Consider the following 23,150-nt stretch of genomic DNA (forward strand, 5'->3'; position numbering starts at 1 on the left):
GATGGGAGAGACACCTGGAGCTGCCTGTCCAGGCAGGTGATGAGGAGTTTGCTCATCCACAGGCAGCTCTGCTCCATCTGAATGGAGATTTTTCCCTTAGTGCTGCAACCTTTGCAGCTCTGCAGCCTGCAGGAATTCACACCTGGCACAGCACTGGGAACACTGAGGGATGGAGATCCTGATGGACCTCACCACTGACAAGTTTTGTTATTTTCACTCTGTGCTGGTGATAAAAGTGAGGTTGGAGGGATTTCTTCACAGAGCTGCTGGTGGGAAGTTACCCCATGGTTGAGAATCACCCCTAGAGTCTAGAAATGTCCTCTCCAGAGTCCTGGGGGGGTTGCAGGCACACAGTGGAGGGTTTGGAGTCTGGGAGGAGCAGTACTCACCCCGAGCCCTGCAGCTCCTCCAGGTTGGAAGCGTTCCACTCGGAGCCCTGCAACAGCCACAAACACGTTTCCAAAGGGCCCCAAAACAGCCCTTTTCCCTAAGGTTCTGCAATTCCCCCAACCCCAGCCATCCCCCTGAGCTGACTGGAATGTTGGGAACAGCCTCTGAGACAGGAATAGGGCATTGAGGTCCTGTCCTGAGCAGGCAGGGACCTGCTGAAGGAGGGACCAGGACACAACTCACCCACAGCTCTAGGCCAGGGTGTGACTGAGCTCATCCCAAATCACTGCCCCTGGCCACTCTGGATTTTTAAACACAGGGAGAAATAGTTCAGGGAAACAAAGTGAATACACCTGTGATCCTAGACATGCCACATGTGAGAATTGAGGCAAGTCCTGAAAGCTCTGGGGGTGGTTACACTTTGGATTCCCCCCAAAACTTCACAAGAAAAAGTTTTAAACTGTTAAAAAGCAGGTCGTGCCTTGAACCATGAGCATTTCCTCTGACTTTCTCCAGAACAACAAAAAGCCCCAGCAGGCACAAACTGTTCATCTCTGGGAAGTCTTTGTTCCAGACGCAGAGCCTGGTTTTGCCTGGAGTACCATCTAGTGGCAAAAGATTGGACACAGCACAGCAGAGCTCTCCTGGAGCTCCTGACACTCACCAGGTACAAATGATCAAAAATCAGGGATGGTTTGTCCATCTGACCCAGGATCAGCAGCATTTCATTGTCTATAAATTCCTTGAATTCCTTCAAGTTGCAGTTCATGTGTTTCTCCAGCTCGTTTCGGATCTGCAGAGCAAACACAAAGGACGGCACTGGAATCCTGGTGTCCAACAGAAACATTTGTGGGCACTTCCCTGCAGAACACTTTTCACTTTTTCATTAGAAACAGCAACAGGGCTCAGCCCTCTGGAGACCAGGAATTTCAGTATGTGGCATCTCTCCAGTTATCCCAGAATGGTTTGTGTGGGAAGGCACCTTAAAGCTCATCTTGTTCCACACCTTCCACTATCCCAGATTGCTCCAAGCCTCGTCCAGCCTGGCCTCAGACACTTCCAGGGATTCCAGCTTCTCTGGGAATTCCATCTCTATCCCTCACCAGGAAGGATTCCTTCTTCCAATATCCCATCTGCCCTCTGGCAGTTTAAAACCACTGTCCCTTGCCCTGGAATCCTGGTATCCTAAATCCCCAAACTAAGAAGCTGTAAATAGCTTCAGATAACATCGGAGGGGAAAAAAAAGTACTCTGGGGTACCTGCTCCTTAGAAATAATAATTTGAGAGATAAAAAATCAAGAGCTTGTCTGCGACAGGATTGAGGAACACATTCACAGACAGACACGTTCTCAGCTTCCTCCTACCACTTGCATGTTAATAACCTCCCTTAAAAACCAAAAACTCACCCCCAAAAAAACCCATTCCCACTCTGATCACGTCTGCACCGTGGGTGGATGGATTACAACAGCCTGGAGGATGGATCCAAACGAGCTCTAGCCTTGATTTGTGATTTTCCATCCATAAACTCACCAGCAAAATGCTGTCTGCAAGGTCCTCTGACATTTGTCCAGGGTAAAAAAAAAGGAAAGAAAACCTTAAAATTTAACTTGAAAGTCACACAGCTGTTACTGAGGTCCTGAAAGACTGTTCTGATACTGGGATTATCCTGATTTCTCAGGAGGGAGGTGCAGCAAAGCCAGAGCAGAGCCTTTACAGAACGGTTGAAATGCACATTCTAAAGCCAGGGACACACAGGCATATGGTGCCTGCTCACCACTCTCCAGACAGGGAGTCTGGCAGGAAGAATAAGAGTGAGAATTTTTTATATTTACCTCCTTGGAAGTCACATTTTCCAGATCTTTGCTGGTCATGATGCTCCGAAGCTTGGCTTTGATGAGCCGCTCGGTTCGTTCCCTTTCTGTCGGCCTGGGAAGGAACAGGAGTAGGAGAGGTTGATTCCAGGCTGGCAGCAGTGAGGAGTGAGGGGAAAGGCTTGTGTTAAAGGGAATTTTTACGAGAATAATGAGGCAGGGGGAAAAAAAATCCCCAAAAAAAGCAGCTTGTTGGTGCTCATACACTATATCACAAGCTACAGTTTCAGGTCTGACCATTTCACACAAATTCTCTTTTGTTGCTTTTGCAACCCCAGAAATGAACCAGGCCAGGAAGAACAGAGAGAAAGGGAGATTTCCTTCATGAGCCAAGCAAACTTTTCCAAATAAAATGCTGCACTGACTTGTCCACAAAGAGGGCTGGGGAGTCGGGGCGGGTGGACTCCAGGTCCTGCATGGCGTTCCACTCATTGATGCAGCTCTGGTCCGAGCTGATGCAGCTCTCGTAGTAGGTGGCCCACACCAAGGCCACCCCTCCTGGGAAGTAGTTGTACCTCCTGGCAACTTCACAGGCTTTGTGGAGGATCTGTAAAGCAGACCTGCAGGGTGGGAGAAGATTTGGGCAGCTGTGAGCAGACGAAGCAAGAGCTGAGAGAAATTCACAGAGGAAAAGTGATTTTCAGCATTAGTTGTTGCAGTTTGCTCTTTGAAAGCAGGAAATTTATGGTGTCAGAGCTCAAAGAGGCACAAACTGCACCTTGGGGGCTTCTCACAGCAGGGCTGAGGCAGGGGCTGAAATCTTCTCCTAATTAACAGGAAAGAAGGAGGCACAAGTTGCTCTGGGGTCTAATCATTAACCAACTTGTACAGCCAAAGGAAGATAAAGAACAGGGACAATTTTCCAGCCACCTCCAGCAAGGAGCCTGATGCGTATTTACCAGCATTCCTGGCCCCTGACAGGCTCCAGGGACAAGGCCCAGATTGGGTCATTTGTTTTTGCAAATCCTAACATTACTTTTTCCTTCCTTTCCTCCTCAATTTTTCCTTTCTTTAAGGCTCTACTCCGAAGTTGTTGCACCAAACACACCAACCACATCCAAGGCTTGCAACTGGAGGGGCCAAATTAAAAAATGTCAGGAACAGTTTTATTTGTTTCTGTACCAAACCATCCCTAGCACAACTTCCTTCTCCACATCTCTATCTCTTCCCTAGGAGATGCTGCAGGGACAGGGATCTCTCCAGGCTCCAAGGGGAGACAGCACTGCCCAGGCAGAGGGAGATGCAGTTCCATGTAGAGCAGCCTCTTCAGGGAGGAATTTGCTGGCTCAGACACCTCTGCTTGAGGGGTCTGGAATCCTGCACAGGGGAGGGATGGCAGGAGCTGGAAGGTGAATGGGCACCTGGGGCTGCAGAAACCCCAGGAATGGGGCAGGACACAGGGAATGCCACAGGCTGGCAATGGGCCCTGAGCCTCCTCCATCAGCCAGTGAGAGAAACATGCAGAGAGAGGAAATTCTTGTTTGGCAGCTCCAGGAATTCAAGCTCATCTTTCATATTTATTCATCTCCCTGGTGACACTTCCCCCATGCTGAAGGACACAGAGCTGCTCTGAGCTGAAGCAGGAGCTCCTGGTTTGGGATCAGCATTCCCACAGGCCCTCTGCTGACAGAGCAGCAGATCTCTGCTGCAGCTCACTAAATACCCATCGTGGAGAAGGCTAAAATGCAGATAATTTTTTTTTTTAAATTTACTGACAGAAACAAGAGTCTCTCCCTGAGCCCAGCCCCTCACGTACCACATGGCCTGCACCGACACAGGTTTGAAGATGTGCATCCTCCCTGCAGTGCTCACGCTGAAGCCGCTGATGGAGAGAGGGAAAGTCGAGTCAAAAACTCCTTTTCTCTGCACCCCAACCTGCTCTCTACACACAGCCACTGCACTGGGGCACTCGTAGGCCTAAAGAATCAGGATGAGAATTTCTCTCACTGGTTTTCCAGCCTCCCAAGTAAGAATGGCAAGAGGTCTGCCAGGAATGGGAGCTCCAGTCCTCAGGGGGGTTTCAGAGCATTCCTTGGAACCACGGGAGCAGGGTGAGGGCAGCAAGACAAGAACTCAATGAGTGAGAGAACTCTGCAGCCATGAATCCAAAATGGGCACTTCATTTGCAAGGTGATGGAGAATCTCTCCTAGAGCAACCCCCAGGTAGGGAAGGACATTCACATTTATGCTTTTAATGTGGTTTCTTACCCATCCCCATCCAGATGGATTTTAGTATCACTCCACAGGCGAAGAACCATTCCTATAGTGCAGCTTTTACTGGAAGAGAGATGGTGAGACAGGAAGTTAAATATAGGCCACTATGTGGTCATGCCAATAGCCTAAATTATTAATACTCTTTAATTTTTAAAATCCACAAGCCTTGCGCTAGTAATCCCTGGTAATATTTTAGGCCATCAAATAAAACTGGAACCTGGAGTCTGAAGGTCTGACAAGGTGATAACTCGTGGTGATTGCTTCATGGGATCACTCTAACAAGTGGAACAGATGAAAATGGATTTTAGGGGTTTATCTGACCCAAAAGAACACTTCCAGTTCAGACAGGCAATCTGGCAAGAAAACCCTGCTATAATGAAGGCCAGGAACTTCCAGCTGTAAATAATTAAGCTACTGAGATATTCAGGTTTTAAAGGAAATTGGGATGCAGACAGCAACAGAAATCCATCCTTCCTCTTGCCTCACATCAATAATCACCAGGAGCAAATTAATAACAGGTTGTTTCAGAGTAGAGGTGATATGGCAAACTTCCCCTGCTGTGGCACACCAAAGGAATGCCACCCCCAACAGATCCCTCTGCTGCTCAAAGCTTCCCCTTCCCATTTTCCAAGGGAAACCACCACTAAGGTTTTCCAGAATTAAACAAAACTCACAGAGGCTGCACCACAAGGACAGGGCAGCTTGTTAAATCCTGGGAGAACACACACAACACCCTGGCAGCTCCAGCCTCTGACTCCAGCTCTGCCAAACCAGCCCCTTCTCCCTGAGCCAAGAGCTTTTCTGCCTTGGTTTACTCACCAGAACTGGAATAATCTCAGAGGGGCTGCGATAACAAAATATTTCACTTGCTTTTCCAAATACTGTGTGCTCTTATCAGTCAGACAAAAGGAACAGCTCGTTGCTGACACAGTTGTTTGTTGGTTTTGGAGCTCCTTTTGCAGTATTGTTTTTTGAGGTTATTTGGCAACAAAGCTACTCCCCAAAAGCAGCTCCATTGCATCATTCTATCAACACACTGGAGTCTGGGGGAGAGAATGACTTCCAGTTTTTGAAATGTGTCTGCAAGAGCATTTTGCAGGGAGTGGGCAAGCAAACTCCCACAGGTGAGGTAGATGCCACGGCCTTTAATTCCACAGAGACTGAAAACCTTCTTGAATAAAAATGTCAGAGAACTCAGCCCCGTGTCCTTCGTCTTGCTGGAATCTCCAGATGCAGGTAACCCAACTGCTTGGGGACAGTTTGGTGCTGCCAGAGAGCCCATCCTGCCTGGTTGCCAGCTCAGACCTACCTCTCCTTGCTGGAGAAGTCCACTCCCAGCAGGATGTTCTCCTCGGTGTCCTGCCGCCCGCTGCTGTACACCACCACCATGTAGCGCACGCGGTCGGTCCACACGCTCTCCAAACGCACGGCCTGCAAACCACCTCTGCCTCATTAGTGCTGCCACTGCTGCACAAGGCTTTCAAAGCTCTGATTATGCCCAAAACCTTTATTTAGTGCAGTGTGGAAGACACAGCAAGGCTTGTTGCTGTTTTGGTGAGGGGAAGATTGGCTGAAATTACCCGAAATTCCAGTTTGGGGAAACACTACAAGATGTAACCCAAGGTTTGTTCTGGAGTTTCAAGCAGGAAGTGTAAAAACATTGGTCATGCACTGAACTGGAAACAGGCAGGCTCAGAGGATTCTCCCACTCCCAAATCTTCACTGAAATAGCTCAGTCCTGCAGGAGGCACAACTGGCATCGACTTCTCTGCAGAGAAGTGACTTTTACAGCAGATTTTTATCTGCAGATTTCTTCAAAAGAAAGCCCAGCCCAGCTGATGCAATTTCAAGGCTGATTTAAAAGTGTCCAAGAGAATCAGCAAGGACCTGTCTCTCCCCCTGTATTAGTGTTTGTCAGCTGGATGGAAAATGAAATCTAACAAAACAACACATTCCTGGCAGAGCAGTTCCCTGACCCAACTCACACCTGGACACAAGGACCAGGGCAAAAGGAGCGGTCAGGAAAATGCGGTAGGGCTGGAAACCAGCACGGAGTTAAGGCAGTTCTGAAATCTAGGATTTACCAGTGCTTTTCCTGCTCCTCTACAGGTCTGTTGCAAACACTTCCAACAGAAATGAGAGCAGGAAAATGCACCTGTCCTTACCAGTTTGATCCTGTCCTCGCAGCGCAGGAGGTTGATCATCACCTGGAGGTGCTGGGGCAAGTCACCTGCACAGAAAGCAGAGCAACCATCAGAAACAGGCTCTTGCTGCACTAGGAATCAGCAGAGTCTTGACCTTTAAAGAAATTGGATGTTTCTAAATCAAAAACACACTAATTAAGGGAGGTCAATTAACTTTGCTATCCCAGAGAGCACCAGGAGCAATGAGATTCTTGGATTGGTATTCCCTGGATGGGTGAGCACCCAACCTAACAGTATTTGGAAGCCACCAAATCAATTGAAACCACCTGTGCCCAGCACAAGTGAGGATTCTCTCCCTGCCACTGCACCCTAGAGAGGACAGAAAGGTTTGGCCATGAGAACAGGTGAGGAAGAAGAGGAGGAAAAACTCTGATTAAAAAAACAAACAGGAACAACAGAGAAAAGAACAACTTTGAGCTGTGAATCACTCCCAGCACGGTGGGATCAGCCCCACCAGGCCTACAGAGGGTGTGACTTAGCATGAGTGACCTCCAGAGGGAAGATCTGCAGGAATGGCTTGGTTTGGGTGATGGAGACAGAGGGGCTCCAAGTTCTGCTCATGCACTAAGTCTCTTCAGCTCTAGACCTGTGGGTACATTTCTGTTTGGGGAAAGCAGACGAAAGGAGCAAGGAATCTACAGGAAAACAAACCAAGTTCCCATCTAATAACTCAGTAATGCACTCATAACTTTCCATGTGAGATAAAATTCCTTCTGTAGGCTGTTTGCTGGGTATATGGAATTGCTGACAGTTAAAGAAACCCAAAGCCAAGCTTGGCATTCAAAAACCCCCTTTGTCCTGGAGTGTTTGCTAAGCAGCACCACACAGTACCACACTGTGCCTTTCCCACAGGCTCCTGCTCTCAAAGTGCTCCAAAATCCCAGCTCTTCTTGCCCAGTACCCACCTATTCCCAAACTGCTAAAGGCAGAGGATAAAAACACTGGGGAAGCAGAATCAGCTTCCCTGGATGCCCTTATCTGCATCCAAATCTGTATGTACACTCACTCCCTGCCATTTCTTCCCACCAGTTGGCAACTGGAAGGGACTGGGGGAAGCAGGACAGTCTGTTCTTAAACCATGATAAAATCCAACAGATTGTGGTGAGCTGACAGGAAAGGGGGTTTTCCTGAAACCAGGATATGAGGAGCTAACAAACACACATCTATCCAGATACCCACATCCTGATCAAACATCCCTTACTCTGACCAGCAACATCCAAACAAAACCAGCAACAGGAAGTTTCAATGGAAAAGGTCCCAAGCTTCAGATTTATGGAGGCTGGGAGAGCCCCTGGAGAAAAGTCCGGGACATCCACAAGTGGCCAAGGGGTGCTGAGCTCTGTGACTCAGCCCTGCCTCTTTTCCTCCCCACAGGCCAAAGGGGAGGCAAAGATTAACTCACTGAAGCACAAGTGACATTTCCTCCTCTGTGGCTGGGGAAAACAGGCAGAGATATTCCACACAGCCCTTCTGGCTGCACAGGCTTCCCTGCCTAAAGGGAGCCATGTAAATGCCATGATTTTCATGGAGAGTAAGTTTCTACTCAGGTCACAGTTCCAAGAGAATGATAAAAGTTTAAACCAAAACTCAATGATCCAAATAAAAAACTCAGTAATTTGAATGTGGGCTGAAACCCAGGGTTTGCTCAGCAGGTTGTACAAGGCTCACCAGGACAACCTGGGGAATCACCCACCTGTCCCTTTGGATGAGAGGGGAAAAAGGATCTCCAGAGATGATTGAATCCATTACCTGCATGTTTGTGGGGATGCTGGAGGCTTCGCTGGCCCTGGGAGCTGTTTCCTTGCTGTAAGAAAAGGGCTGCACCTTTCACCATGAAAAAGCTCTCGCTGAGGCTGGAAAAAAAACCACACAGGAGTCAGCTGAAAGGAAAGAGCAGCAAAATGTGCACATGTGGGAAAGGAAGGGCTTTCCTCACTAAAACAGTAGGATTTTGCCACAGCCACTTGCACAGCATGACTCTGGGATTATTCATGGATTATTCATCTGTCATTTTCCACCACTGTTTTATTACTTGGCCCCTGCAGGAGATACTTGCCTGAGCTGTCATGGGCTGGAAATGACTTTATCACTTGATTATGGAATTCTGCAACTTAAAAGAAGCAAAGGGTTGGACTTTTTACAGGCTGAGACCTGCAGGGGACTGGAGAGCAGGTTCCGAGCCCATCACTTCCGGCTGATTGCAGTTCTTGACATTTCTTTGGAATGCAAAAACAAGAACCTGCAACTGTGTAGATTTAAAGAGGAAGGGAGATGGAACCTGCACATCCCAAGGGAAAGGACACAGCTCTGGACCCTCAGGGAAAAACAACTGGCACAAGAGCAGAGGTTTGGCTCTGCTGTGGCTGGATCAGCATCCTGGGATACAGAGGCTGGGCAAACACAGTGACATTTCCAGAGGGAAATGACTCCCAGGGCTGGAACATAAGGGAGGAGAAGGCAGAACAGCACTGGCACAGCCAGATTTTGCCACTCCCAGACACTCACGAGAATCTCAGAAATGGTTCAGCAGCAGCTTTGGCAAGAAGCAGCGAAGTTGCATTTCCCACGTGGCTGGAAATCCCTGAGGTACCTTTCAGCTGCTCAGGAATTGCTTGGGATGCGTTTCCTCCACTCCCCAAACAGCACAAGAGCCATTTGTTGTTCCAAAGCCCAATTTTCCACCGCCCCACACTTAGCAGCCATAGATCACCATTAATTACTGTTTGTATCTACTAAACAGAAATGCTCCATTATGAGACTCTGCAACACAGGAGTTACTTATGCTCCACCAAATGATCCCACTGGAGTTACTACTCCCAGCACTCATCTACTCCATGTTTTATCCATGGTCTTTGCCTTGGGACAGGAGTGAGCGTTAATGCTCCAAATGCTCTGCTCTACCTCAGCATTTTTGTGAGGACAGACATGACAATTCACGTCATTTCATATTTTCTAATGTCTTAAGAACACAGCCCAAGTTCCCAGCCAAAGCTTCTTTCTCTTTCAACTGAATTTCAAGAATTCTCCAGAAAAATCGGGAACAGGTTTACATTTGAGATTTCAGTGGTTTTTAAAAAGTGAACTAAAATCTTTGCCTGAATTCCGGACTCCACAAGATCAATAAAACACAGCAGGAGAAGTGCACCCTAATTCCAACAATCCTCCACTTCCATTCCCACAGGATTCCAGCACTCCCCCCTCACCTCACTGGCTGTGTCTGAGCAGGATCCGAGCGCAGCCTGGATCGGGATAACGGCACGGCTGCAAACGGGAACGTGGCTCCTTCCAGGAGCCAGCCAGGAAGAGCCTCGTTTCCTTCTCACCCCAGACCTCACAGGAAAGCGTTAAAAAAGGCCAGAAGTGACACAAAGGCAGCGACCCCCACACAATGTATGGGATATTCAGCACTCACAAGAGGCAGGGAATGTTTAGATCATGAACAAGGAGATAATTCACAGCATTCCCATCCTGAGAATTTAGGGGGAAAAGAATCTTTAGGAAAGCAAAAAAAAACAAAAAACCCTGGAATAGGATATTTTACTCCAGCGTTTTATTCCAAAGGATCTTTGATCTCAAGGTACTGACTAGGATTTCTACAGCAGGAAAAACCTTGGAAAAAACAGAGCTCCTTCCCAAAGTTGTCCGGGTCTCCTGCTCTGATGGTACATCTTGACAGATGTTCTCCTCTCCTGCAGTCAGGAAATCTGTGACAATAAAGCAGAATATTCCCAGTTGCAGGCAAAAGGGAAAGCTGTGCTGCTGGAGCAGCAAATGGTCCAGGAAAAGGACAACTCACATAGCAAAATTTTTGTTCTCGTGTATCCATGTGCGTGGAAATGAACCGGAAAACAAAGCCAGGAGCCTGCTGAGAGCAAGGTTTCCATTTCCACCGAAAAACCCTCCTGTGCCCCCAGCATTCCCCATCTCCACACCAGCTCGGGTTTCCATGTGCCCAGCACGGTGCAGGGAACACACCCAAACGCCTCTTTGCTCATAGTTTACACCACATTGTAACAACAACGTTACCGCAGCCCTTATCTCCACTCTGGGAACTCTGTGCGCTCTGTCACTTCACACAACTGCTCTGGACACGGCTCAGTGAGAAAGCCAAGGCACAACTCTCTTGTAAATCCTGCAATTCCAGTAAACAACTAAAACTCCGAGCTTTTTTTTTAAAAAAAACCTAAAACCTCTCTTAAAGAACACCCAAATCCTGGCATTTAAGAACGTCCCCAACCTCTGTCCCTCGGCAGGGGTGACAGATGCCCCAAAGCACAACCCCGTGGCTCATACATACTAATTCGGGCTGCTTTTCTTTGCACAGCGGCAGCATCGTGGTGGCCCCAGCGTCAGACAGAAGTCAGGGAATTCGAAAAGATTCATAACCAGCTGGAAAACTCACATCCTTTTGCTTCTGAACCCATAAAAAAAAAACACCAGAAGGCAAAGAAAAGGTCAAGCGTATTTTCTGTGCGGAGCAGAGGAATCGCGGCTGCTGATGCTCCCCGGGAACTGGATGGCTTTTAGGGAACACTGTGTCTTCCACTGATATCCTGCCTTGAAAAAGCACTTGTCCCAACACATCCTGATGAAAGAGGGCCATTCAAGAGGGGAAACAACCAGCTGAGGCTCGGCTAATCGTTTCCCTCCTCCAGACTTGTTTGTTTGCTTGCTTCCCCCCACCGCGTGCTCCAGAGGCTGCTGTATCAGCACCCACACAGCCCCTGGCTGCGGGATATTCCCTGGGAGGGACAGGACAAGAGGAAAAGCATCCTATGGACTGATGCCTGTTCATTCCTTTACAGTTAAAGCAATGCTTTAATATAGATACAGGAAATTCAATTGGTCCTTCCCTCACTGTACAGCTCCCTGGTTGGATTTTCAGAGGCATTCCCGAGTTGCTGGACAAGGAGTCTCTCAGGTGGTCGGTGTTTGTGTGTTAGGGGCTGGCTGGCACTGAATTCCCTCAAGATTTGTTCCTTACAAACCCCAATTCTTTCTGCCGGCACACACCATAAGGCCACGCTGGTCCCACCAGCCTGACCAAGGGGAGAAGGAGCTCTCTGCGCAGTTCTCAGCCAGTTTTCACCCAGTTTGACTGGCACACACCACAGAAACCACCCAATCCCTGCGTGCCCTTCCAGGAATCCTGACCAGCACAACTTCTCTACAAGGAGTCACTTCAGGCTCTCGAATAAACACAGAGCCCACGTTTTGTCACAGCCCCAGGGCCCTGATGCTCCAATACAGCTGCAGACCAGTTCTCCTCCCACTCCCTGACCTCAGCTTACCAAACACAGGAAATTATCACCCCAAGAGAGGGAAAAAACAACACTTCCAGCACCTGGGAAATGCCAGGAGCGTCAGGAGGAGGGTACAGACAGTGACAGTCCCTCCTGCCCCCAGAGGCTGGCAAGGAGAGGGTGCTCATGGCCACAGCCCTGTTGAGAACCGGCTCCAGGGGCTGTTGCTCCATCCGTTGGCTCCATCCGTTGGCTCCGTGCTGCTCAACTTGAAAAGGAAATATTTCTTCCCCCTTGGGAAAGCTCCAGAGGAGCGTGGCTGCAACACACATCAACCCCATTTCGAGTCGCTGAAGAACACAATAGGCAGCGCCTTCTCTGCGGTACAAACTGCCACCCCCCGGGGCCGGGAATGCCAGTAAGCAATCCCTTAAAAACACTGGATTTTGGGAAAAGAGAGAGCTGCTCATGCTCCTGGACAGCCAGATGCCAGCCCCACAAGAGCTTTCCCCAGGCAGTTTGCTTTGCCATCGTGGCTCCAGCTGTGAGGTGCCCCAGGAGGAATCCTTGCATGCCTCAGGAGCTTGAGTTTCATGTTTTAAATGGGGAATCTCACATAAGCCATAATCATGCTGCAGGATACAAGAAAACACTCTATTAACACATAGCTACAGAACTCCTCTCAAAATAAAGATCCACAGACAGAGCCAGGAGAGAGAAAACCACTTTTCCTGGGAAGACCCAGGCAAGCCTGAGGTGGGTGAGCAGCCTCCTGCAACCAGGTCTGTCTTTAAGGAAGGAAAAAAACCCCAAACCCCTATAAGAAAAGGAGTATTCACTTCTCTCAAACTTGGTCATGATTGTATAAAGGCAAACATGGCAATGCCTCCCAGTTCCTTGAGTTTCATGGCATCTTCTACTCAAAACATTTCCAAGCTGATAAGGTGAGGCCTCCTGAGCACCACAGAATGGAACACACTTCCCTTTTCTATAGCCCTGTTGATAAGGATGAAGGGAACTGATTTTTTTCCCCCTTTTTCTTCCCCCCTTTGCTGTTTGGTCTGGAACAAGCTCAGCCACCTCAAGGCAACTGAGAAACGACACAAAACAGCCCTGCAGAGGGGCAGAGTCAGCCCTGCTGATGCTCCCATAGCCCAGCCAGACCCTCAATATTCCAGAGGGTGGATTTTAGGTGAGCAGAGGGGACTGGCATTGTCCCACAGCCACACCATAACAGCAACACAACCCAAGCTGGGAAGGAGCACATCAAACAGCAAGGGAGATACAAGGAGAGAAACAGGAAGAGCTGAGAGCAGCTGTGTGGCTCCTGCTCCCCAAAAAAGCCAAAGGTTAATGCAGAGGCACTGCTTGCTTTGGCCTGACAGAGGCACATCTGATAACACTTCCTGACCACCAGAGGGGCCTTCGAAAGGGGCAACACAAACCAGCACCGGGAAAAATGGACTTCAAAGCTGCTCCTTCCCATGGCACTGCACAGCCCCAGGAACAGCCCCAGGGACTCCAGCAGCAGCAGCAAGTCCCTTCTCCTGCTCTTAATGAAGTGCGTCCAACACTTTGCTCCGTGTCACACAAGGATTAGAGGGCATCACCTGGACAAACACAGGTGGGAATATCAGCACAGCCATCCCAGCTCAGCCCCACACAGAGCAAGGCTGCCATTGGAGCAGTGTGCTCCCCATGGAGCAGCACCTGGAAAAGCCCAGTTCCAACACGTGCATTGATGGTTTAGAAAAAAGTGCTATCGCATATGTGTAGGATTTGGGACATACTGAAAAACTGAGCTGTGGTCAGGGCTGCAGGAGCCCAAAACACCTGGCAAGGTCAGAGAGATCTGCTCAGGACCACTTGGACTGAGGTGTTTTTACTACCAGAAATGCAAGGCAGGAAAGCTCTTTCCATACCTGTGACTTCCACACCCAAAGTCATCATTCCCAGACCTCCTGAGCTGAAGACTAGTCATCCCCAGAACAAAAGCAAAACGTGGGCTGGAGGTTCACAAGGAGAATATCTCCCCTTCCTCGGACACAACCAGGGCATCTTTGTGCTGGGAAGGGGCTAGGCAGCAGCTGTGGGAGGGGTTTGTAAAGCCCCCCTGCAGGAGATACCATCTCTCCCATCTATTTTTAAGGAAGTGAGATGTTGGGGAGACAGAAAAACTCAACAGGCTTTGCTGTTCTCAGCAGAGCAGGGACCAAGGGGAGTGTGAATGTGCATTGTTGGGCTTGGAGGCGTGGGGATCCTGGGCCACATCCCAGCAGGAATGCTGAGAGGGCTGCAGACACTGCAGGCCATTCAACACAAACGCTCCTCTGGAACAAAGGACAAAAAGAGAAAAATGAAATCAATCATGAAGCCCACAAAAGGCGATTTCCCAACAGAAATAGACTGCTGATGATGTCCCTCCAGCCGCTCCTGGGATGCACCAGCCTGAAGCAGTGATCAGCACGGATCCACACGGAGCTGAACCAGCTCAGCTCTGAGTATCTCACCCTGGGGGCAACCCCAGGATCCAGGCTGTGCCTGCAGACAACCCATGAGCAGCTGGAATAAACCCTCCAAGAGAAGGGGCAGGAAGAGGGAAACAAACAAATTATCAGGATCATTCTCCATTCCAGCAGACTTGCGCAAAGTAAATTGACAGAACTGCTCCCAAACAGCCAGGATTGAGAAAATTCTAGGAATCCCTAGTACTTGGATGGTGAAAAGCCAAATAAAATAAGAGATTATTTCACAAGGAAAAATAAATCCTTTCTGCTCATCTCATTAATTGCAGGGTTCAAAAAGGCATGAGGCTGATTCTGGCATCACCCAGCTACGCCATGGGCTTGGAACTCGGTCTGAATCCTGAGGAGCATTTCTGAGATTCCCACTGAAACACAATGTCACTTTGGTGACAGTCGCTGTCTCAGGAGGCCAGGCCAGATCCTCTCCAAACCTCAGCCTGCACGAGCTGCTAGGAAAAGGAGTATTAACCCTACACAACCTCCCAGTACTGGTGTCCCCAGTGCATGCCCTAGACTGTCCCCAGCCCGCTGTGGCAACCCCAGGGCCACCCACCCTGCCGTGGGGGCTGGGCAGAGCTGCTCCACACAGCAGCTCACGCTCACCTGGACTCATGGACGTGGGGGACAAAGCTTGGGAAAGCAGCAGCTGGCCCGAAGGAAGAGCAGAGGGATACACAGAGCATCAGCAAAAGCATGGATTTCCCTGGTGGTCTGAGGAAAGCCAGCTATTCCCAAAACACTGGCTCCCTGTGTTCTCCTGCAAGTCACTGCTCTGGATGTTGCCATGTTCCTGCCATTCCTGTTCCATGACCACAGGTAAGGGGCGAGCCAGGCCACAACCCCTGGAGTTGTCCCAGAGCAGTGCCCAGGCTGAAGGAGAGTGGGAAGATGCCCACCATGGAGGGGCCACACCAGAGGCAGAGCCTCCACCCACACTCCTGGCAGGAGCTGATCCTGCTCCTGTCCTCCTCCCCAGCCGAGCTGTCAGCACATGGGCCCATCCTTCTGCATTCCTCCTGTCAGCCCATTGTTTTAATCCTTGGAACTATTTTATTAAGTCACCCCACTTCACCCACTCAGCAGTGTCTCCCAGAGAAACAAGTGGAAACTCTCCAATGGCGCCACTGGAAAAGAAAAGGAAGGTGAATAACAGTTTGAAGGATTAAGGGAGCAGCTTCCAAGTGGTGCGAGCGAAGGTCAGCCAGGACACAGACAATGGCATCGGAAGCATGGCTGGGAATCTTGGTGGCACAGCAACCCTAAAACCAGCTGAGCTGCTGGGTTTCAGAACGGCTCCAAAAAAGGCAGTGGAGACCAGGGAGTACTTGACACATTGGTAATGTGGAAAAACAAAATAAAATAAATCCAGGCGGATCACGCGGGCTAAGAGGAGAGTGAGAAAAGTTCTGGCTCAGCCCTGACACCTTGAGTGTTTAACTAAACTGCAGCCTGCCTTCCCAGTCCCCTGAGGGTACACAGCCAGCATTCCCAAAATCAGGAGAGTGCCAGGCAGGGGCAAAGCTCACTCACAATGGAGAAGTGGTGGTAAAAACCTCAGCTTCATCCTTCTTTCCCCTCTCCACTCCAAAGCCACCTTTTCCAAGCAGGATGGTGCTGCAGAGGGAAGCAGACAGCTGCAGTTCAGGATGTTTTGCAGGGCTAGGAGGGAGATGCCAAGCCATGGGCAGCAGTCTCCACTGGGATGCAAGCGTTGGACACGGTTGGATGTGACCATTTGGATGGCAGACAGAACAAACAAAGAACCTGGCAGCTTTTTGGGACATCTGAACAGGACATTTTGTCCCATTCCCTGTATTTCTGGCTGACTTGGTTCCTGATATGAAGGTTTCCTTCACCAGCAGTTCTTGCAGCAAGGATTTCTTCAAGCAACTAAAATCTTCAGAGAGGGAAGACAAGTCCTGCAGAGGAGAGTCCTGATCCCAGATGAACATAAACAAATGGTGGATGTGCTGTGTACCCTAATCTGTTTGAATCTGGGCTTATTTTTGGCTTATTTTTGTGCAGTGGTGAAGGGATTCTGCATCAAGGATTTAAATGCTGCAAAAGGCATGTGTAAATGTTTGGGAAAAGACTCAGTGCTCTTGGGAAATAATCTCACAAGGAGTAAAAGCAGGCCTAGGAAGGTGTTCTGTCCATTCCCCATTCCAAAAACATCTTAGGAGCACTTGCCAGGCAGATCACAGCTCTGATTTGTATGAGAAATCCCTGACTCACAGATCTTGGCAGACAATTATCAAAGATTAAGATATTTCAAATCAAGAGGCATTTGAAACCAAAATATTGTTCTGACCCAGCTCTAACACCTAAATAAACAGTGACCACATTGGCCTTTTACAGGAACAAGTGCTCGGTGCACAGCCAGTACCTCTGATAATAGGGCCTCATGGTTTGGGTTCTGCCAAACTGCTGAGGTTTCATGGAAGGAAAAAAAACCCAAAAAGATTTAGATACAATTCCAAAAGAGTCTGATCATCACATCTTCAAATTGGCAGCTCTCCTGCTGTTGCTCTACCTACATCCAAGTAAACTCCTCATATTGCTCAACTTCAAGTCAGCAACAGTTTCCTGGAAAGGCCAGATCTTAAATAAGTGTCAAATAAGTGAACGCTTCCTTAGCTCTGTGGCCTTTGAACATCCACACACAGCCCACCACAAAATGTAAAGGCCTAATTATACCTTCCTGAACTTCCAGGGCCACACCTCCGGGCTGAGAGCTCCCGAGGCCCGAGGCCCGGGGGCTGGGCCGGTGCCTCCCCATTGTACGGAGCACGCTAAGGCAGGATGCTGCCACCGGCCAGGATGTGATTCAACGTCCTGTTTTGAACACTTTGTGAAGTCAGCAACTTCTGCCCCGAGATCTCCCACCAGCTCCCTGAGACACAATCAATCTGCAGCCAGCAGGACCTGTCAAGGCTGTAATGAGCTGCTGTCCCCACAAATAAATCCTCAAGGCAGCTGCCCCCGTGTTCCCCCGCCCTGAGCGCCTGCCTGGCACCGTGAACATGACCATGGGTACAAGGCGTTCATTCAGTGCTGCTCCAGCAAAACATCTCCTAAATCCCTAAAGAAATTGAGGATCATGGTGTTAAAAGATAATTTTGGTGCACAAAAATATAAAGCACATTAAATATACACTAAGTGTTTAAGATATATACATATGTGATATAAGATATAATGGTGTCCTGTGGTGTGTGCCAGAGGGATGATCATGGAATCATTTAGGTTGGAAAAGACTTCCAAGATCAAGTCCTGCTGCTCCTGTGGTTCTGCCAAGGCCACCACTAAAGCAAGTGCCACATCCACGCAGCTTTTCAATTCCTCCAGGGATGAGGACTCCACCACTGCCCTGGGAAGCCTGTTCCAATGCTTGACAACTCCTTCCATGAAGGAATTTTCCCTGATATCGTATCTAAACCTGCTGTTGCTCCGTTAAGAGTTTGTCTGCTCCAACGACTCCTACTGTTGATCACTGATCTGCAAATGTACACGAGCCCAAACCTGAAAACCTCTACCTCCCACAGCTGCTTTTGCCAGCTCTTAAAATTTGGTTTAGAGGTGCCAAACAAGACCAATTCTTTCCATAGCCATCTTCAGGCTTGATCAGAGACTGGAGATAACCAACTTCCAGGCCTTTCCGCAGTGGTTCAACATCTATCTCTCTGCAGAGGGTGCCTGAAAACATTCACCCGGCCCTGCATTGAGGCTGTGATTGGAAAGCAAATCAATCAAAGCAAAGATTACAGAACAACTGGCTAAACAACCCTATTTATATTTGTAATTAAAACCAGTGATTATCTTGCTGTGTTTGCCAACCACATGTGAGAAACAGCCCACTCTCACAGAGCGATTTGGGTTGTACAACATCTCCTCTGCCTCGGTGTGGCAGAGCCAGCACATGGCCAAGAGTGAGAATTAACTGGATCACACCAAAAACAGAGAACTGCACATCCAGCCCTGTGCCAGAGCAGGCAGCTGGGAAAGAGCTGGGCTCTGCTCTGCCTCCTCCTTGATAGCATCTCCTGGGAGTTTGCTCAGAGCTGGAGCAGCAGGATCTGGGGCTGAGATAAGGCCACAGGCACCGCACGCATGAGGCTCGCGCGGAACTTGATCTCAGAGAACTTAAGGCTGTGCTTAAGTCTAGGCTAACACATCCTCCCATGGGCTTGGCCTAGCCCTGACAGCAGCTTTACAAAGATTTGGGTGAGCTGTGGGTGTGCTGCACCATTAGGGGAAAAAGGGATCAAGCCACAGCATCTCCCTGATGGTTATCCAGGAGGGAAGGTTTGAGCAGACACCGATAACACAGCTCAGACGTGCAGCTTCTGGCTGCACTGAGCCCTACAGGGCTCTCAGATCTCTTATTTTTCCTTCTGCTCTGAGCCTTTACCCTCAGGGAGCAACACAGACTCCTGGCTGCCTGCTGGTAGCAGTATGGATGTTACATTGTTGAAGCTTCCAGAAAATGTTAGGTAACAGAGAAAAAGATGACTTAAAGCAGATTAATGTCCAAGAAAATGCAGATAGCAGCATTATCTTTGAAAGCAAAGATGAACCTAGAGCACGTCCCCTTGGCCTGTGCTGGTGTAGAAGCTGTTCCAGGAATAAAGAAAAGCATTTTGGAATGATAGAAACCATAAGGAAGGATGACCAGGGAGCAACAAGATGCGGCTGGGTGCAAAAGCACGATGCAGACCTGCTCCTCCAAGAAAACAATCAGATGGCTCATGAAACCAGATCCAACTATGCAACCTCATATGAAAATCCTGGAATGTTTTGGAATGAACAAAAAGAATTTGACACCAGGCAGAGGAATACATTATGTCATAAATGTGTACTAGCTCAGCCATCCTGTATTGATGAAACACAGCTTGAACTGGCAGCATGTTGGGGACAAGTTTCCAAAAATCCTTCCTTTTCCCTCACCCTTAGATCTCCAAGGTCTGCAGAGCCAGGAGCTGGACTGCTGACCCCTGTGCTTGGGGCACGTGTGACAAAGCCCAGCTGTCACCAAGGCTAGACCAGGATTGAACGAGGCACAAACGCCAGCACAGGCCATCCTGCAGGGATTTTTCAAAGAAGCAGCACAATGAAGTTGAACAATTCTGCCACCCCCTGGGCACCGGGCAGAGTCTCAGCAGATTAATCCAGAGCAGGGAAGGGGACAGCAGCCAGTGGGAAGGGGACAGGATCGACCCACCAAACGAACAGAGGCTCCATTTATCATCTGGGTTGTGTCTACACATTTCCTCCAGCTCTTGGCAGTGTTTCCCCCGAGGACAGCAGAGGCTGTGCATGAGAGCCATCTGATTCTCGAGGTCTGTCTGGCTATTTAATTACCAGATTCTTATCCTGACAATCGTATACAGAAGAGCAGCCCCAGGAGACTGAAGGACAGAGGAAGCTCATGGGATCTCACTGTCCAACGTCAGTGCTGCAGCATTTTTCAACAGCCAGGAGAAAAGCATCAGCCTTTAAGCCTGGTCTAAGCCACTGCTGGTGGCTCTGGTCAGTGGTGGATGCACATGCCTGGCTTGCAAAGAGGCCAGACAGACCAAAGGTGGCCACAAATCCAAGGATCTCACGAGGATTTATTTGTACAGCGAGAACATTTGCGTTGAAGAGGATAAAGCTATATTTTCTCTCTCAGCACTGAACTGTGTATCTAAAAGAGGAGGCTGTCATCCTGCTTGGTTACATGTTACTGTTTAATACCACATGGGGAAAAGCAAAAGAATTAGGGTTCTGTGGCTGTTCATGGCTTCAGCAGGCTCCTGCTGGAGTCTCGGATTGTACAAGAAGCAGAACAAGGAATCCTGAATTTAGATTTGATCAACGCAAAATCCATTCCCCACAAAGTCATCAGCTCTCCAATGGCATTACAGACAGCCATGAAATGCCCACACGCAGGAGAGCACACAGAGCAGACACACAGCACTTCTGTCTGCAACCCATGTGTGTGCAGACAGGACAGCCATGGAATTCCAGGCCTCCCAGGCAGGCTGCAGCCAAGAGACACCACCCCAGATCACAGAAGCAAAAAAGTCCAGCAATTTCCTTCTCTGTCCACAAGCAGCCCTGCTTTCTGGTCTCTGACTTCACTTGCAGGGCAAACACACTTCAAGCAGCAGCATGAACGACTTTGCTTTTCCTGAACCCAAGATAATGAAAGCAGGAAGGAGGGACAAGGAGAAGAAACTGAGAGCTGAACCACTGCTGTGCCTTTACCCTTTTCCCCTGGGCTGTGGTTTACAGGTTAGAGGGTAAGAGCTGTCTGCAAGAGCCAGGCTTAGAGTGAGCCATCCACAGCATTACTCAGAGCCCCATTAGCCAGGGCCATGGCACATGAGCTTGTGTCACCACTTTGGATCAGCAAGAGGAGCCTCTCTCTTCTCTGGCAGCCCTTTCTTCCCTTTACATGAACACAGCGGCTCTGCACAACCCCAAGGAGGCAAATTCCTGGTAGTTAATATCCAGGAATAAGCAGAGCTCTCCCCTCTCCACCCTGGGAGCAGATCCCCCTTCCTGAGCGGAGCCCCAGCCTCAGGGAGCAGCAGCAGAGTCAGAGATGCTGTGATAACATTAAAGTGCTGTGGCCAGAGCTGACCAGTAATTTTCCAGTGTCTTCCCACCAGGGAAAAAGGATCACAAACTCTCTTTTATTCTTTTAGCTTTCTAAATGCTGATCTCAAAACTGATGAGGAAGAGAGCATCCCCAGGTTCAGCTCTCTGCAGACCAGGCCATCCCCTCCAGCAAGTCACAGGCTGGGGGATCTCTTCGGGATCAGGACTGGGATGCTTGGCAGACAATCGGCAACAGTGGAAACATTGTTAAGAGCCCAAAAGCTCTGCTTACCTCACATTTAGTCTGCGCTCTTCATCACTGCCGACCTCTGCCTGAGGGAAGAGAAGGATACAAGGGAGTTACATGCTGGTTGTTTCCACATTCCACCTTTAAATAAAATCCCTGCACCAACAGCGTGTGAGGGGCTGTTTTCCGAGGGGCTTTTCTTCCCGGGACCAGGGATAAATGAGACTCCCTAGTCCCGTATGCCACCAGCACCCGGCGCCGGGTGACAAAGGGGCTCACGGGGATTTTAAAGCTATTAGGTCCTAATCCTGCAAGCTGGTCCTGGAGCGCAGAGCGCTTTGAAGAGCGGCAACCCCGACGTCACCGGCGAGCACACCTCGCTCCCACTGCGCACACACGTGAAGGCAGCAGCTGGCAGCCACGGCTGGGCACAAATCACTGGAATTCGGGGTGTCCCAAGCACAGGGACACAGCCAAAAGTGCTCCCTGGAATGTCCCAGCTCCAGCACCTGACTTGCAGCTCCAGGGTTTACACTACCAGGACAAGGAGGCCACCTCCACCTGGATGCTGGCACACGTGTCCCCAGGTTAGGACAATGCACGTCCTCTGCCTGCTGCCTTCCTGGGGAACATGTTGCTTTGGTGGCAGGCATGGATTAAAATGGACACTTCTGCACCAGGCACTGGTGGAAAGTCCCCCTGGAAGCAAATCTGGCTGCTCAGGTGACACTACACTTTATTGACTCTCCTCAAAAGAGAAGTGTGACCTCAGCCTGCTTCCAAAACCAAGCATTTTCACAGAGTTGTGCTTTCCAGTCATCCCCTTCAACTTCCCTAGTAGCCAGTAGACAAAATTCCTTATTAAAGAAAAGCAGAGTTCGGGCTACCAAAACAACAGGCTCTAAGATTCTTCTGCTTTGGTCCTGTGTGAGTACAGAGGAAAAAGGGCTGGGAGCATTCCTTGAAGGGCAAGGTTATGCTGGGGAGAAGATCTGGGCCCAAAATACAAAGCAGGGACCTTACAGGAAATCCTCCACAGTCAGAGCACACCAGATCCTGACAAAGCTGAAAGGACACAAGCCTTGAAGGAATCAGGCTCCATCAGTGCTGACACTTGGGGAACATCCCATTATTTCCAACAGCACAGCTCCAAACCCACATCAAATGAGGGTCCCAGTAAAAGTTACTTGTTTCCAGGTGGTTTTGTACAAGTTAAAAACAAGTTAATTGTATCATTTCAAATGTTCAAGATGGGAGCTTTGGAGGGGTGAGGGGACCTGGATTGCTCCCCATCCTCACAAGCTAGGACTCAGGAGGCTGGAGGGCACAGGAGCTGCTCTGCTGACAATCTGTGAAAAACAAGTAAAGCAAGGGGGGAAAAAAAAAATCCTGCAAATGTAACAGCAGAGGCCGGATATTGGAACTGTGGCCATTTGGATGCAGGGAGATGCACAAGGCTGTCCCGACTGACCCAGCAGAGGGTGAGGAGCATACCATGGCTATTTTTAGTCTGTTTACAGTGCAGAGCTGGGCTGCAGGCAGGGCCCCAGAGCACCCCGAGTCCCAGTGCCCCCACTGGCAGATCCCCCAGCCCTGGGAAGCTCTGGCAGGTTTGGGACCTTTGCAGGGTCACCCTCCTATTTGTTTGGGGCTGTCTCGTAGCAACAAATGGAGAAAAACTTTCTTCCTTTTTAAACAAACGTGACTGTGAGGATGACAACTCTTGGATGTCATCAGCTGGGGCTCAGAGCAGGGCTGGGCCTGGAGCTGCTGTGGGCTCCTCTCCTGCAGGAGCTGAGCTGTTTCCCAAAGCTGACCTTCCCTGTATTTTCTACTAAAAACTGCAGGGAAACCAAAGCAAGGCCATGCCGAGC

At 49.4% G+C, this 23,150-nt stretch overlaps 1 protein-coding gene across 3 annotated transcripts in view; it reads right to left on the minus strand.

Moving 5' to 3' along the window:
• Positions 1–23,150, minus strand: part of SSH1 (slingshot protein phosphatase 1) — a 33,706-nt gene that overhangs the window by 7,798 nt on the left and 2,758 nt on the right. For 2 of the 3 annotated variants that reach the window (XM_088065047.1, XM_005524305.3), the window contains exons 2-11: positions 21,322–21,362; positions 8,429–8,532; positions 6,641–6,705; positions 5,785–5,906; positions 4,470–4,538; positions 4,018–4,083; positions 2,627–2,821; positions 2,223–2,316; positions 1,055–1,183; positions 390–436 (exon numbers count right to left, since the gene is read on the minus strand). In XM_088065047.1, coding sequence (XP_087921173.1) covers positions 390–436; positions 1,055–1,183; positions 2,223–2,316; positions 2,627–2,821; positions 4,018–4,083; positions 4,470–4,538; positions 5,785–5,906; positions 6,641–6,705; positions 8,429–8,532; positions 21,322–21,362 — 932 coding nt within the window. Of the gene's footprint in view, positions 1–389; positions 437–1,054; positions 1,184–2,222; positions 2,317–2,626; positions 2,822–4,017; positions 4,084–4,469; positions 4,539–5,784; positions 5,907–6,640; positions 6,706–8,428; positions 8,533–10,976; positions 11,147–21,321; positions 21,363–23,150 lie in introns of those variants that run through there. The other variant, XM_014253973.2, reaches the window with a different exon arrangement.

Source organism: Pseudopodoces humilis, chromosome 20 (assembly GCF_049639895.1).
Source record: "Pseudopodoces humilis isolate 2021_Gansu_Grassland_sample_001 chromosome 20, ASM4963989v1, whole genome shotgun sequence".
Taxonomy (NCBI): domain Eukaryota; kingdom Metazoa; phylum Chordata; class Aves; order Passeriformes; family Paridae; genus Pseudopodoces; species Pseudopodoces humilis.